The sequence below is a fragment of the Aulonocara stuartgranti genome (genome assembly GCF_965226115.1).
Source record: "Aulonocara stuartgranti genome assembly, chromosome: 23".
In the NCBI taxonomy this organism is placed as follows: Eukaryota; Metazoa; Chordata; class Actinopteri; order Cichliformes; family Cichlidae; genus Aulonocara; species Aulonocara stuartgranti.
This window is the reverse complement of record NC_138958.1, coordinates 29973231-29989504: the sequence shown is the minus strand read 5'-3', so window position 1 is coordinate 29989504 and position 16274 is coordinate 29973231. Positions and strand designations below refer to the sequence as shown.

General features: G+C 39.3%; 2 protein-coding genes across 5 annotated transcripts; one reads left to right on the top strand and one right to left on the bottom strand.

Moving 5' to 3' along the window:
• Positions 1 to 3532, top strand: LOC309701190 (uncharacterized protein). 4 transcript variants are annotated; one of them, XM_082525255.1, is made up of 6 exons: positions 11 to 22; positions 809 to 991; positions 1326 to 1417; positions 1796 to 1990; positions 2079 to 2155; positions 2412 to 3532. In XM_082525255.1, the coding sequence occupies exons 2-6, from the start codon at positions 841 to 843 to the stop codon at positions 3442 to 3444; spliced, it is 1548 nt and encodes a 515-aa protein (XP_082381381.1). In that variant the 5' UTR covers positions 11 to 22; positions 809 to 840; the 3' UTR covers positions 3445 to 3532. The 4 variants fall into 4 exon arrangements, with proteins under 4 accessions (XP_082381382.1, XP_082381381.1, XP_082381380.1 ...); XM_082525256.1 differs by lacking the exon at positions 809 to 991 and having other exon boundaries at positions 1 to 22; XM_082525254.1 differs by lacking the exon at positions 11 to 22 and having other exon boundaries at positions 687 to 991.
• Positions 3533 to 3999: 467 nt separating this feature from the next.
• LOC309700178 (uncharacterized protein) lies at positions 4000 to 6191 on the bottom strand (the record flags this gene model as incomplete). Its single annotated transcript, XM_082523626.1, has 3 exons — positions 5487 to 6191; positions 5035 to 5170; positions 4000 to 4752 (listed from the first exon to the last, which is right to left on the bottom strand). Exons 1-3 carry the CDS (start codon positions 6080 to 6082, stop codon positions 4000 to 4002), a joined length of 1485 nt encoding a protein of 494 aa, XP_082379752.1. The 5' UTR covers positions 6083 to 6191.
• Between the last annotated feature and the right edge of the window lie 10083 nt (positions 6192 to 16274).

Genomic DNA, 16274 nt, shown 5'->3' with positions numbered 1-16274 from the left:
GTTAGGTGTGCGTGAATGACAAGTAAGTAGTGACCTGTGTTGTATTTTGCTTTTGTTTGTGTCAGTACTGTAGTATGTTACCATTTAGGCGCTAATGTAGTCCATAGTTGGAGCGGTAGGCCACGCATGCAACGCGTGAGTTCACCCTCATTTCATAAACTAATTTATGTTGTTAGCTTACCCCGGTTTAGCTTTGTTGACGCATGTACGGTCGCTCGTATGTCCATAATGTCAGTCCTGTGTTATGAGACCTACTCTGTATGTGATGCTTGTGATTGTTTACTTTGAAGTAGCGGAGTTTGTAGCGAACAATTAGGTATGTGGATTAATAAAATAGCGAACGAAGTATGGCGTCCCGCTTGCCCTTCACAATAAGAGCATTTTAGCGGATTATAATAGGGGACGCTTTTATTTTGTACAACTACCGGAAGTAGTTCCTGTGTACTGACGGCTGCTTAACCTCGCACTATTGCTATTTAGTTGCATAGTGTGAGCAGTTTGAAGTGTATTATATTTTTCTGATCTTTATATGTGATTATGTTAACTATGTTGTATTATATTTATATTTGAGTATTTGACTTGTCTATTCTCTTTATTTATCGTTATTTCCCTTGTTTATTTCCTTTGTAGGAAACCACACACACACACACACACACATAGACACACACTTGTGTACACCCGCTGTGTTTACAGCCCCAGAAATTGAGTGGTGACAATAAAGTCCCTCAAACGGAACCTCAATCTCCCTTCTTCTTTCATACTCTGGGACAATGGACTACTTGCACTAACACTTCCGCGTTCTATGTAGTCCTGCTCCAGTGCTTCCGGTGCGGTTAAACCATGGCGACGTTCTACACTCGATGCCTACAAGAGCTCCCAAAATTGAACATCACCGATGTTCATCGGATTTGCAGAGTGACGACTACCCCCGCCAGCAAATTAGATAAAGGATTTAAGTTATATGCTGCATCTTATATACACAACTACGAAGGTAAGAAAACGTAAATTAACCGACAAAGAAACGCTAGCTAACGTCAAATGCAAACACTACGTTACTCCGCTATGTCCTTCATTTGATGTCAGTTCTCTACATTACATGTTTTCTTAAACGGTGTTTTATGTCGTCCTAAACTATAGTTGAGGTTTTCTTAACTAATGTCACTTTTGTTGTTAGACACTGTTATATTAGCGTTAGGTAGTTGGCTAACTATGGAGGTAGTTAACTACCTAATGCTACTCTTGCTAAGTGTAAAATATATATGTTTAAGACATGCTGAAATGAGTAATACAGAAATAATGCTAATGGTACTTGTATCTTTATTCAGTGTCCAATAAAGACAGGTTGTCAGGGGAGGTCGGTGTGAGAGCCCTGTGCTACAGGTCGATGAGGAAGAGTGAGGCACCACACAGACTAAGTGTAGGCAGGAAGCTGTGTAAAGTTGTTAATCCCCGTTCTGTGGGGTTCAGTTCATTTAAGCATTAGTTAAGTTCATTCCTAAAGGCCCATCAACTTGAATGTTTTCCTTGTCTCCCTGCTTTATCACTCCTAATTTGACTAGTCAGATAGTTAAATCAACGTGTGTTTGGGTGATCAGAAACATTTGACAACAAGTTAATACTGCAAATATACACAATCTAAGTTATTACAGTTATCAAGCATGGTTAAGTTGTTTTAATAGGGAGAGAAGGAAACACTAAGCATTCAGGAGGGTACGTAACCATAACACTGAACTATGTTCCTGTTCAGCTCTTCCATGAAGATGTTACATTTTTAATTTTCGTTCTTTCTTCTTAGATTAAGCTTCTGGATTCATCGCCGGTGATACTGACACATAGCCAGTGCTCCTGTGTGGCAGGCGCTGTTATGTGCAATCACACAGTGGCACTGCTCTTCCAAACAGCACACTACTCACAACTCAGAGTGCCAGTTGTCCCCCCTGTGCATAGCTGCACGGAATCTGAACAGCAATGGCACAAGCCACGGACAGTGGTAATTTAAATGAGGTTAAAGTTTTTGAATTAGTCCATGTTTACATATGAACAGCAACACCATCCATAGTAAATGTGTCTTCTGTTAGGGTGTGAGGCCAGGACCCATCAACTCCATGATCTTCACTAAGCCAGTACCAAATAGGATGGCCCAGACTGGAGTACGGTAATTACATTTGTAAAATTTGGTTTCATGTGTTACAAATGTATGTTGCTATTTTTTTCATACATACATGTGTCAGAATAGGTATTAATTTACATACAACATTACACTTTCTGAAGACGGCTAACTCAGTCATGTACATATACATCCCAGTCTCTAACTTATGCACCACTGTTTTACACCTTTTAGTTTTTAGTTTAGTTGTTGTTCAGTATAATAACCTTCTCCCTTACATTATTGTCATTGATGTTTTCTTTAGGAGTGGCTTCTACAGAGGCATGGTGGGTCCGTTACCAGATCCCTGCTTGTTCAGAATAACGGAGGCATATGCAAAATTTAATATTGAGGACAGGCCACTTGTGACCACAATGAACATGAGACCTGACAAGCCCCTTGTGGAAAGTGCCTTTGGGCTGGTGCAGGAGGGCAGTGTTCTGTCATATCAGCAGCCGGTTTTGACAACCCGGTACATCACACTACACCGCGATGCACCACCAACACCGCACTTGCCTCTGGAGGGGTATGACATCTTGCCATCAGATTGTGTGTTTGTGTGCTCAGAAGAAGAGCTTCTGCATCTGAAAAGCTTGTCTGTAACTCTGGAAATGGCTCACAAAATAGAGGAAGCTACACGTGAGCAAAGCTCTTCGTCTGAGTGGCATCAGCTCCGCAGGCCCAGAGTGACTGCCTCTAGGTTTCGGGAGGTGTGTCACGTCAGAGGCCAGAGCTCGGCCGAGTCACTAGCAGAGCGTATATTGAAGGGAACAAGGCAGACAGCAGACATGAGGAGAGGAACTGAGATGGAGCCTGCAATAGCAGCAGAGTATAGTAGGCTAATGAATGTTAACTACTCACCCTGTGGTCTGGTCATTCACCCCATTGCCCCCTGGCTTGCTGCATCTCCTGATGGTGTTGTTTTTGACCCCAATGAATACCCCCAGTTTGGCTTCGTCGAATTCAAATGTCCCAATGTACAAAACTTTATTGACTGCAAATATGTGCAGATGGAATGTGGTACCCCTAAACTAAAAAAGAGCCACGCATATTACTGGCAAGTGCAAGGACAACTGCTCATCAGTGGGATGCAGTGGTGTGACTTTGTTGTGTGGGCACAAGAGGACTACCTAGTGCAAAGAATATACATGGATATAGATGTGCACAATGCAATCAGAGAAAAGGCAGACTATTTCTTTTTTTACATATATATGCCAAGATACCTGTGTTTGGAAAAAATGAACAGTGAAAACAGCAAAAAGAAAAACAGATCCTTCAGGCTGGCTGGAACAAAATAACTGATGTTTTATTTTCAATATATTTCATGAATTCTTTTGTTGTTACATGTTACTTTTATGTGACATCAATAAACTGTTATTTAAGCAATGGCATCAATTTAATTTTTAAAAACACACATTAAAACGTTGAATTTGTGCAGAACTTATTTACATGGTAAGTATTTAAAACTCCATGCCTAGCATACTGATATACATTTAGACAATAACTGAACTGTAGAAAATGACAAATGGTATTTTTGATGTTACAAAAGCTCAATGTCACTTATGATTTTAAAACGATTTAGTGATTTACTTTATAATTTTGATAAATAGTTTTGTTGAATCTGAATAGTAATAATAGTAGTATAATTAAACAGTATTATTAACATTAAACATTTGCAATGAATTTGAATTATCAATAACTGAAACTCAACTATCGGCACTCAAGTACCAGTTCTGTAATCAAGTATTGTCAGCTGAGAAGGAAGAAATTCAACTGTAGTGGCCTCAGCTGCAGGTCATTTTCCATAAGTTACTTGTACCTGCACTGGTGTCTTGGGAAAAATCCATCTTGTCTCACTTAACCCATTTTTTAACTAATGCTGTGTTCTGGTAATTTGACAGCATACATGCCACTGCAAACAGTTGGTTGATATTATAAACATGTGACATGGTAATGATGCTATCAAAAAGTTTGTTCTGTTTGATCCTCCTAATGACTCGCTCCACATGTACCCTGAGTCTGGCTATGGCCTGCGTCTCCTTAACCTGGTATGCTGGCATCTGCTTCTGCTTAGATAGAAAAGGTGGGCAGTACACTTTGCATTTACAACAATCAGTGATTAGGAAGCCCTTATCTACCATCACTGCCATGTCTTCAGTCAACTTCTCAGCAATGCCTGATTGTTTGAATAGTTCCTTGTCACTAACCGAACCAGCATACAGATTAGAGATGAATGTCACTGGACCATGTGGAGCTATGCCAACCAGGGCTTTCATTGCACAGTGGGATTTGTACGAAGAGTACATTTCACTTTGGAGAAGTGGTGAGGATGGTGTCTGACACCTCAGCTCTGTACAGTCAAGGATCATCTGGGTGTCTGAGAAATCTTTGAATTCCTCAGGGAGGTAAGCTTGCACTTCTTCACGTGTAAGCCAGATGCACTGAGACCCCAGTGCAGTGGCAAGAAAATTTGTCCATGTTGCAATAATGCGGCTCACTGTGGACTGGTGTATGTTAAATCGGTGTGCCAGGTCCCTCTCCTTCAAACCAACTGACAGGAAAACCAGGAAAAGAAAAAACTCATCAATTGGCTGTAGCAGCTGCCTCTGGAAGGTGAAAACAAAAGGGAAAATGTTACTCCTTAAGCTATGAACTAGTAAAATTATTCTTTTCTTGGCTAAATGTTTTGTAATGGTTAGGCATACCATACTGTACCATGGGGTAAACAATGAGGTGCTGTAGTGCACAGGTGTATGTATGTAAAGGATACTGAGTCTAGCATACATACACCTGTGTATGTATGCTACTGTACATAAAGTAATGTTATTGTACATAAATACAATAACATTACACCTCTAGTTCTAACTACCAACAAACCCATAACCTACTGTTGATGTGCATGCAGGTGTCAACACTTCTTCGTTCCGATTGGCAGCTGACTTGGCTCTTGAAACCCGGATCATTTTATAGATGCAAGGCTCAATCAAAACCCAGAATGCCATCAAATGATCATAGCTTGGAAATCTATTCACGAGAGAGACATACATCATGTCAATCATTAATTAACATTACACACTGACATAAAAATAATGTGAACTGTGACAAATATGCTAATGGTATGCTGTATAAAATAGTCTGATTAAGAGTATTTGGTGTTGTATTTTACCTGTAGCATTAGGATATTGTTTAAATACTAAAGCATCTACATAAAACATACAATCAGCAGAGAAAAAGTAAATTTCTATTTTGTTTTCATTAAGACTGGAAAAACTTTCTAAATTTAACTGATGGTGACCTTGGTATATTTTAAACAGTTAGCTTGAATAGAACTTAGATGTACCTGGTATAGAATCGGATGTCAGTGTCGGAGCCAGCAAAACGCTGTAACCCAAATTCTCGCTGGACACGTAACTCCTGTATTTCCTTCCTCAGAGTCTCCACGTCTTCGGACAGGTCTTCTGCAGCTGATGCAGATATGTCCAATGCAGATGGCTCAGGGACTGAGCAGTAGTCATGATCTCTTGTAAGACTGTGCTCTTCTTGATCGTCAGGAGGAACTAGTTCAGGGCGTCGCTCCGTTCTCTCCCAAACACTACGCCGCGGTGGTTCAACTTTATAGCCATTCCACTCAAAAAGTGTTGGTACAGCACCTTTAATAAGCCGCCTTCGACCATCGAGGGTTGTTGGCTCTATGAGTTGATCACTGGCAAAGTGTCTGCAGCAGACCCTGGTGTGAGAGGTAATCGTGAAATGATCCCGGCGTATATTTACCAGCCATTGTCTTCTCAAGTCGGAATGGGTCGGAAAGGCATGAAAACTTAGTATGCCGTTAAATTTGGCTGAAGCTGAACAAAGTGGGACACAGCAATGCTCGGAGTATTTCTTCTCCTGTTTTTGAAAATGTTCTGTTTTAAATACTTTCCTTTTTATACTCATTCTGAAGCGACATTAGCATAGCTACCGATAGATAAGCAAACGTACCGGAAACGCACAAGCGGTACTATTTGGAAACGGAAATACGTCACATGCCCTAGTGCAAGTAGTCTATTTGGCCTTAAGTGGTGTTCTGGCCGACACACCGGGGTGACCGTAGTGCTCAAAGACTGAATCAGTGCCACAGCCGTGCCTATCTTTGATATCTCCACTACAGTTATATTTATTTAACCCTTGTATGGTGTTCGGGTCTGTGAGACCCGTTTTCAGTTTTTCTCAAAAGAAAAATTAAACAATTAATTATTTTTTCAACCTGAAATTCATTGGCTTTGGCTTATTTTCTGTGAAGAACATAAATCCGAACCAATTTTCAATGACCTTATACTGTACCTCCCCCCACGCATTTACATTACATACAAGGTGTTCGGGTCCACTGGACCCAGGTCTAATAAAAGTGTTGAAAGTGTAGGTCCTGTGTTCCCATACTCTGTCTTCCTCCTTTCTGGTGCTGCTGATAGTGTTTTCTTCTTCTTCCCCTCCTGCTCCCGCACAAAGTTGCAACATTGTTGAAAATTCAACTATCAACACCGTCTGCTCTTACATTCCTGCACATTTTACCCTCTTTCTTGAGGGATCCAAATTTTATTTTCTCATACCCTGTCCCACCTGCAAATTAGGGGCATAATACTATAAATAAGACTTTGCCAGTGTGGTTCTTTATCACAACTGATCAAGATGACAAAAGATTATCTGCTGCGAGGGCCATCCAGTTGATTTTGGAAGAGAGAGGGGCTTCAGATGATGATGTTGACAAAGAGGTTTCAGAATATTTCACATTTCTGAAAATTCAGAGTCTGACAGTGACTTTGAAGAAGAGGATGAGGTTGAGCACCATTTAGTAACAAAACGAAGACGAGTACCCCATCTGCAGCCAGCTCCAGGACCAGAACAAGCCCACCAGACAGCAAGTGAAGAAATATGGATGTCAATAACTGGTGAATTTGAATGGTCTTCTTGCCCAAGAAATGAGCCACCCTGCAGAGCTGTTACTGTGATAAGCCAGGGCCAACACGGCTGACAGTTACTCATGTGCAGGACATCAAGTCTTCATTTGAGCTTTTCATCCCAGATTCCATCCAGAAAATTATTCTGGATTGCAGTAATCTAGAAGGAAGGTGTGTTTTTGGAGAGAGGTGGAAGGAGATGGACCAAATTCATCTAAGAACCCCAAAGGCCTACTTTGGGGTTTTTATCCTTGCAGGAGTTTTCAGGTCCAAAGGGGAATCCACAGAATCCCTGTGGGATGCAGAAACCAGCACGAACCTTTCCGTGCATCAATGTCTCTGGAAAACTTCCACAAAATTTCCAGGATTATCCGTTTTGATAACCGAGACGACAGACCAGCTCGACGGCAGAGAGACAAGCTAGCTGCCATCAGGACAGTGTGGGATAAGTGTGTGCACCACCTCCCCTGTTTTACAACCCTGGGCCTAATGTCACCATTGATGAGCAGCTGATCCCATTTAGTTGTGAAACATATTGCTTCACGTGTAAATGTGTTGTGTCTTTCCACTCACTCCACTTGATTATAACTGATTTATTTTTTTTATAACATTTTATAAAAAAACAAAACAAAAAAAAAAAACGAGAAGCACATTAATTCATAAATGTGATCTAACAAAGGTAAAGGGAAAAAATTAACCATGTTTGCTGTTCATATGGTTTGTAATTGGGATGAACTAAACATCTGTTGAGTAATTTAACATAAAATTGTTTGATAGTGTTAATTTGGAAAGCCAAAACTCTAGTGGGTCCACCAGACCCATGAACACTGGCTGAGTAACAAAAATATGAACACCACACAAGGGTTAAGGCAAAAAGGCCTCACGTTCTGAAAAGTCTTCATCACCGACTAAATCTTCCTCTCTTCTGAAATTTGAGGATGGATCAAGAGATCAGTGGTTTGATGTCTGGCTCCACCTCTCCATGCATAAAAGTGTCCTTTGGGACTCAAACTGTACTGATACTAAGTTGTAAATGTTAAATAAAAGTGCTTCACTACCAGTGTTGGTCACTTGAGAATAGTAATTAGTTACTAATTACTGAAAGTAATCCAGTTACTTTACTGATTACTTGTTTTCAAAAGTAACTAGTTATTTTATTACTTTTTAACAACATGATACACAACCTGAATAAATAATAATATTAATAATAATAATAATGATTATAAAGCAATAGACCTTTCAAACCAGTCTTTTTCTGCATATTTCATGATATAAAACTGAATCAAATGAAAAAGTTTTTTTTTAAATTGTTTATTAGTTTTAATCTTTTAACTTTATGCATCAAGCAAAATTTAAATTATATGCAACAGCCTTTGACTGGAAGCAATTTGTTTAACATTTAAACCTATTTTCTGCATATTCCAGCATATAAAATGAAATAATGTTTTGTGTTTCCACTCACTCTTTCAAATAGATGCAAGTAAAACAGCAAAAAATAAATATAATCAAAGATTCAGCAGCACTAAGTCCTGTCACTCTTAAGTCTATTTTCACCCTTTTAGCAGGAGTGGGGCCAGTGGAGGTTTGCCCAGTGCTGCAGCGGTCATGTTAGTGGGGGGATCCTCTATGAATTTCACATTCCAGTGGCAGTGTACTAGGTGCTTGCTCAAGTTTAATTTTTCGCTGTAGAAAGAAGTTTTCTTCCCACGCAGTGTACAGCGGATGCTAATTTTTTTGTCACTTTTTACAGAACCAAACTTAAAGTGATGTCAGTACTTCCACGCTTTAAACCCTGCATGGTTGTACTCTTTCTGCACTCCATATTATCCGTAGTTGATCTACACACGTCTGTTGCTGCCACGGATGTCGCACGCTCGTACGTCATTGTCATGAGACATTCTCACAAACAAAATCATGGTTTAGTAACAGTAATCTAATTACTTTTTATTGCAATAATAATCCTTTACCATACCAAAAAAAATCAGATTATGCGTTACTGCCCATCTCTGTTCACTTCAGACACTACTACTGTTTGAATATATGTGTGTGACTTGGTGACTGAGACTTGCTTTAAGAAAGCTTTTGAGTGCTTAAATTGAGTAGAAAGGCATCATATAGTACCAGTCCATTTACCGTTTTAAAATGGCTCAGGATCTCTGAGTAGAGAATCTTTTCGTCATCTTGGTCAGTAAGGAGCCACACATTCAAAGCTACATATTTGTTGTGTCCCACGTGTGATGGAGCATAAGAAAAGAAATAATCAAATAAAACTGAAAGTAAAATGTGTGGGAATGTGGGAACAGGCAGGTGTAGGTGCTTGAATCGTAACAGTGTTGGAACATTGAGTGGGAAAAGCATGAGAAGAAAGAAAAAAACACCACACAACGGGCACATATATACAAACAAACAGAGTGAAGGGACACAGCATCTCCATAATTTCATGACCCACCGCATAAATAAAAGTGTAGGGGGTGTGAAGTAACTGGAAACATGTTATTTTATACGTTCTTCAGAGAAAATGAGCCACATTAAGAAATCTGAGGTTGAAAATATGCGTAACATTGCACAGGCTCTCCTGTATTTACAGGATACAGATATTTTTTGTTAATTGATAGAACGCTTCTTTATCTTTCTTTATTTAATTTAAGTTTCTATTTCTAATAGATAAATAGACAGTTGAACACAAAGTTCCTGTTTTTTCACCATTGCTTTTTTTCCTTTGGTGTAGTACAAATTGCAGTCTAGGAGGTTTTTATCAGTAGGAAGACCTGTAAAACTTACAACACTGTTAAAAGTTTAAAATTCACCTCACTTGCATTTTCTAAAGATGCTCAGTGGTTTCGACTGAAACCTTTGGCCCCCGTGCCTCATGTTTGGCATCCCTGCATTAAAGGATCCAGGTCTGACTAACTGAACTGTCAAATCTGGAACGTGCATATTTGAGTCATGTTAGTTTCATGATGTCCACACTCCAGAACTAACCTTCTGAACTGTTTTTGCAGTCTTACATTTGATCACATGGTCAGTTACATTTGATGAATTAATTGGCAATAAAGTTGCCACCATAATGCCAATGGTTAGATGGAAAAACAAAAAAGAAAGTACATTTCCTTGAAACACTTCATAACCAGAGGTAATTAAACTATATTGACAGCAGGTGTGCTAGTAATAATAAATAATACAAGCTAAACACTTTATTATGTTAATATCATATGAGCCATATAAGATTAACTGCTAGAAACACAAGCATAGGAAATAAAAGTCAGCAAGCATATAAGTATCAGCAGAATTTACCTACTACACAGGTAGGTGTGTGATTTGACACATTTTGCAGGTTAAATATGGCTCCCAATTTATTCAGTAGAGATGCTCATTACAGAGTTCTCAAAGTACAACCTGCAGGCCAACAAACAGAGAAAGGAAATAACACTATTGTACTTTTCATTCATCCCCAGTTCGTCTCACATGGCATGATAAAGAGCACAGAGGATGAGCGTTTCTTTTGAATTTGAGCTTGCCTGTTTCAGACATTAAAGCAGACTGAGCCTTCCCAACTTTCCTGTTGTCTCTGTGTGAAATGCCGTTGCTCTAATGGTTAAAAGGAAACTGTGATTCAGTGCAGCGCCTGCAATTAACAAGCAAAAAGCACCATTTTGTGACAGAAACATTCAAAACACTAATTAAATATGACTGATGTGTGTCATTTTCTTGTGGGTAGTTCGCTCATGTGCCGGCTCACTAAATTGGTACTCTGTGATCAAAACTTTGAGAACCCCTGGGTTAGAGTATTCATAATTATACTATTTCAACACAGTGAATTCTGTGATTAGCTCTGTTAGTTTTCCATTCTTTCCATTACCAGTTAGACTGCATTTCTTCCCCCTTTTCTGACCAACCAGTCATGTTTCAGACTATTTGTCATACCTAGCAACATAACCAGCCATACCTCCTCACTTCACCACAGGTAAAGGCTTAATTCCCCTCCTTGCTCAGTGTTGCCCAGAAACGTTTCCTTTATAACTCTTAAGCTTAGAGTCTTGTTAAAAATTTTCAAGTGGTTAAGTTGCATCCACACAGAAGGCAATTTGCTCATCGCTTTGTTGCTGATGACTTGTCACCAGCTGTCATTCCAGGCTCTGGTTACCAAGGAAACCCTCGTTTGCTAATCAAGGATATCCTGCGTTCTCACTGGATGATGATATGAAGTTGGTGCTAGTGATGATGTTCACACAGGTTTTGGTTGTTGTCATTGAATATAAATTGCTATTTATTTGATAAATGCAATAGATGGATAATAATAGTTTTTTTTAATACTGCATGTTTAATGCTTATTTAGTTTTTATGTTAAAAAATAAAACAAAGCTATTTATAATTCTGTTGCACAATGGACAAGAAATGGATTTGTATGTGCTCTGCAGTATTTTTTTCACAATGTATAATTATTTGATTTTCTAAACATTCAAAATAAGATATGAGGATTGTAATTACTGAAAATGTCTTTTAATTGTATGAATATATTATTTAGAGCATCTTGTTAGCTTAAGTGATGCAACAGCAATTATAAACACTACTTTACCATATTTAATTATTTATAACTTCTATATATTCTATGCTCTCAATATTGCTGCCTGCATAAGGATAGAATATGCTACAGGCTGATGGAGGCTTTACTGTCCGTACACAGTGCTTGACAAATTTATGAGACCACCACACAATGTTAGGTTTATACCCACTAAAAGTACTGGTAATTATGAAAATAATTCCTTATGTTTCTGCAATATTTAATCCCCCAGTATGAAAATGATATTTTGAAGCTGGTAGATTAAATGTTAAAATGATATTTGTAATGCTAAAATTTTATTATTTTTGTTATCTGTGAATTTTCAAACTTTCAGTTTTACAAAAAAAGGCAGAAAAAACCGTGAAGCACGTTATTATTAGTTTTGGATTAAGTTGCCAAATTAGCATTACCTATTTGCTTAATCCTAAAAAAGAAAGAAAAAGTTCTATCGCTCCACAACTCGTCTCAGATTTGGGCATAAAAATCTGAAGAACATTTATTTTATTTTAAATCTTTTAAAGGCTTAAAGTTGCTGATATATATATATATAGATAGATATAATGATGCCGAAAGAAATCATAAAAATGAGCATATAAAAGGTCAAATTTCTTTCCAATAATGTGCACTGTTTGACTGTGACTGACCCGAGGAAGGAAATGAAAAGGAGACACACAAAGAAGAAAGTGTTGGATATGTGAGAAATGAGGAATCAGAACAGTAAGAAACATGAGAAAGGAACAAAAGGCATTATCAGGCCCAGAAACTAATGATACGGAAGTGATAATGGCAGCATTTTTACTCTCAGGTAATGGCCAGGAACAAAAGACATCTCAAGAATGTAGCATATCAGACTGAAGAAGCTCTTAAAGGTTTGGTTGTATCTGCACTTCATTTTGTTTGGTTTAAACCAGTGGAGGAAATGTCATTTGTTTTTTTTCTCTTCCCATTCTGAATTTCCCGAATACAACTTCTGATTGCAATGACAGGTGATTCTAAAGAAATGGTAAAAGCTTGCTTTCTTTGACTTGGTTTTTGGTTCTGTGGTGTTGTTTTACTGCTTTTCCGGTTGACAGTTTTCAGCAAACAGACATAAATCCACTGCACACTACCTGCAGTTACAAAATCCACACAGATAAAGGCAGTGCCTAGGTGGCTGAATGTGCAGCGTAGAATTTTAGTGCGCTAAAGAGCCAAAAATTTTCCTCATAAGCTGATGGAAATGAAATGAAAGCCGAGAAAATATTGGTCTTACGTTTCTTCAGGTGGATACAAGTAGTATGAATGCTAACAATACACAAAAGGATATGAAGAAAACTGTGCAGGTTGAGACCTCGGAAAAGTTAATATCTTGGTTATCTATGTTTTTCTCGTTTTTTCCAGATTGTATTCTACTTCTGAACCTCAATTACCACATGTAATGACAAACTAATGATGCAGCACGAGTGTTGCCTTCATTTGCAGACTCATGGAGCCATTCCTGAACATCCCTCGAGAAGCGGTGGGTGTGTGGGCAGTGAAGAAGGGGTTAGGTGCGATTACGTAGGGGAGTCTTGCAGAAAGTAATCCCCCAGCGGCATGCCAAGCGAGCCTCTCGGTGGTCAGAGGCTTTCGTCAGCTCGCTCATTAAAGCCCCCTATCTCTTCTTCTTTCGGCTTCAAATTGCCTTCCCAGCCTCATACTGCGGTGGGGCCAGAGGGTCAACAGATTATCTTCTTAATCCCGTTAATCCGTCCTCACATCAGTCCGGGATGATTCTCACCATAATTGTATTCGCCGCTGCCTCAATTAGAAAGAAGCAGGGGTCTGAGGAAATGAGGTGGAATGAGACGTCAGGGAGGATCAGCAGCAAGAACGCACATGTTTTTTTTTTTCCTGTAGTGTGTGTGCGCGTGTGTGTGGCATTGCACAAGTAAGGAGCAACCCAAAGTTCATGTCTGAGGAAACCGGCTGGGTTAGCTCCTTGCTGTCAGTGAAAGTGTGACAGTAGTTCAGTGAAGTGCAGTGACGACAACTCGACTGATTTGTGGTCCAGTTGCGTAAGGTGGCTCAAGCTTGAGGACTGAAGCACTCGGTGCAGTAACACAATCAGCAATTGGAAATGTGTGTGTCAAGACGTGTGAAAGACACAAAAGAGCTGCGTTAACATGTGTCCGGCACTGAGAGGTGATGAAATATGTAAATAACATGAGTTCATAGTGCATGTATCTGTGAGCTTCTCTCTGCTCCTCCTATTATCCCTGTCAGTATGATAAGTCAAAGGTTAACCACTCCTAATGGGTGGACATTATGTTAATTAGACGATCTATTAGCGTCCTGTCAGATTAGGCTCAGCTAACACGAGGCTGGGTCATAGGGCGAGAGGCTGAGAAAATCAAACAGGGGTTTTAGCCTCTGGAGAACTTTTCTTTCCTAATGGTTCCACACTGTGTGGCAAACTGTCTTCAAGCTGGGGGTGATGTTATAGGTAATGGCCAGGAACTAAAGACATCTAAAGAATGTGGCATAAAAGACTGAAGAGGCTGTTAAAGGTTTGTCTGTGCCTGCAGTTTATTCAGTTTGAATACTAGAAGATTGCTTTGTTTCGCATGGTTTTGGTTTCTGAAACAAAAGCTGTTTTCGTGCACAAACTCCAGAAAAAAAACAGGAGAATCAAGTTGGGACACTGTCCAAAGTTGTCACATCTGAATACAACACAATGTGATCTGCTTCAACGCGATTTGCACTTCTTCAAAAAGCTCTCTTATTGTGAATTCATCTATTACCCGCACCAAATGGACATTAGACAAACTGTCAATGACAGAGTTTGAATGTTAAAGACACTTTAATGTCCAGCTAGGTCAGACTCCTGTCTTCTCATGTGTGACAATGGTTTAAAATCCATGGATAATAAATTCATAATCCCTGATGTCGTTCTCCCTAGCTACTTCTCCAGTTCCAAATCCCAAATCATTTCCATCCCACATGGAATATTTTATTCCTTCAACGCTCTGGGGTGTCTCAGAGTCTCTCGCAGCTGATCTTACAGCTAATCTAGTTTTTGTCAATGTAAATGAGCACGTTCCAGGTATAGAGCCATCTTGTCCTGTATTTAAAGTAAATTCCAAGTTTAAAGTATTCCTTATTGATCATAATCTGGGCCTTGTTAATCCCTCAAGGTCATTCACATGAGTTAAGGTAAAACTATTGCAATGGTAGTTAATGGTACTGTACAAGTTCAAATCCTGAGTGCTCTAAGGCTTCAGAAATTTAAGGATCTGGCTCACATCCCAGCTTTACATTTGGCTGCAAAATGTGTGAGGTTACAGGTCAGTGAAGACACCAAGCTGCACACTTACCACTCCTTGATGTTCATAAAAGTCACAAACAGATTTGGTGACCGAAGATAAGATGAATGGATGGATGCCATCACTGGGAAGTGGCAAGAATTATAGACTTGCTCGTATTTCCCATGCTCTGCTGTTGAGAGCAGTAGAGAGCACAGGGAAGAAAAGCTGAATATGATAGCCAGTCTGGACTTCAATTTTCCATTATTTCATTTTTTAGCAGCATGATTCTCAGTCCTGAAGAACTGCAGGTTATCAGATATCAGAAAACCTGTTTTGTTGTTTTAGGTTGCTGTACAGTTTTTCCAGCAGGAGCTTGTCTTGCACTTTCACTCTTGACAAACTGCACAGTGCACTATATAGTTGGACCTTTCGGTGCGGTTATTTATTTGTATTGAACGACCTATGCTGCACAAACAAACTGCACCAAGGGAATAAATGGTCCACAGTAGGGTCCAAAAACAGTACACAAGCATTTGATGTTTGATGTCCCCAGAGGAAGAGAAAAAAAAGCTCACTTTCAATGTCCATTCATTCCTCCATCATTTTAAAAGTGTGCATAAGTGCTATGAATGCAGAAACTGAATATCAAATAAAGAGAAAACTGAAGTGCTGCAAGGCTCTTAAGGCTAATCTGACAGGTGCTCTTCAGATGCAAGCTCAATGTTAAAAGAAAAGGTTGCTGAGGCATGTTTGTTGATTCTCTTCCTGGAGAATTGCTACTATAATACTACTATCCGATTGTTCAGTCTGACGTCTGGGTCTAAACTCCGCTGCAGGTCCATATATCAAACGATCACTATGGCATTACTGAGAGTTGAAAAACTGTCTAAAGTCTTTCATCTTTAATAAAATGATCAGCGTTCTGCTCTACCAGGTGTAACAATTGAGTTTAACATCCAGGCATCCATGAAAACGGAATTTATGACATTTAACGGAGTTAGAAGTTAGCAGGGAGTTAGCTCGCTAGTTTCTATCTAAATACAATATAGCATGTCCTGACTGCGGGGTTTTGGAAACAAATTAAAACGTACAGCTCTGCTATCACTTCCAGCATAAATGAAGACAGAAAACTAAACAGCAGTGACGTTTGTAGGGTTACTGAAGTTTGGCTAGCTGGTATATAATGATGTGCTACGTGACCGCTAGCGACACAGCTATGTTAGCATAATATAAACAAGCTAACTTTTTTTCCACTCGATAAAAGTTACCGTGAGTGTTGTCGGTGGTCAGGAACAAATGTAATCGCATGGCAGGATGCTGTAAAAGGACCAAACTTCAGCCAGGAGAACAACTGAGATAATCCA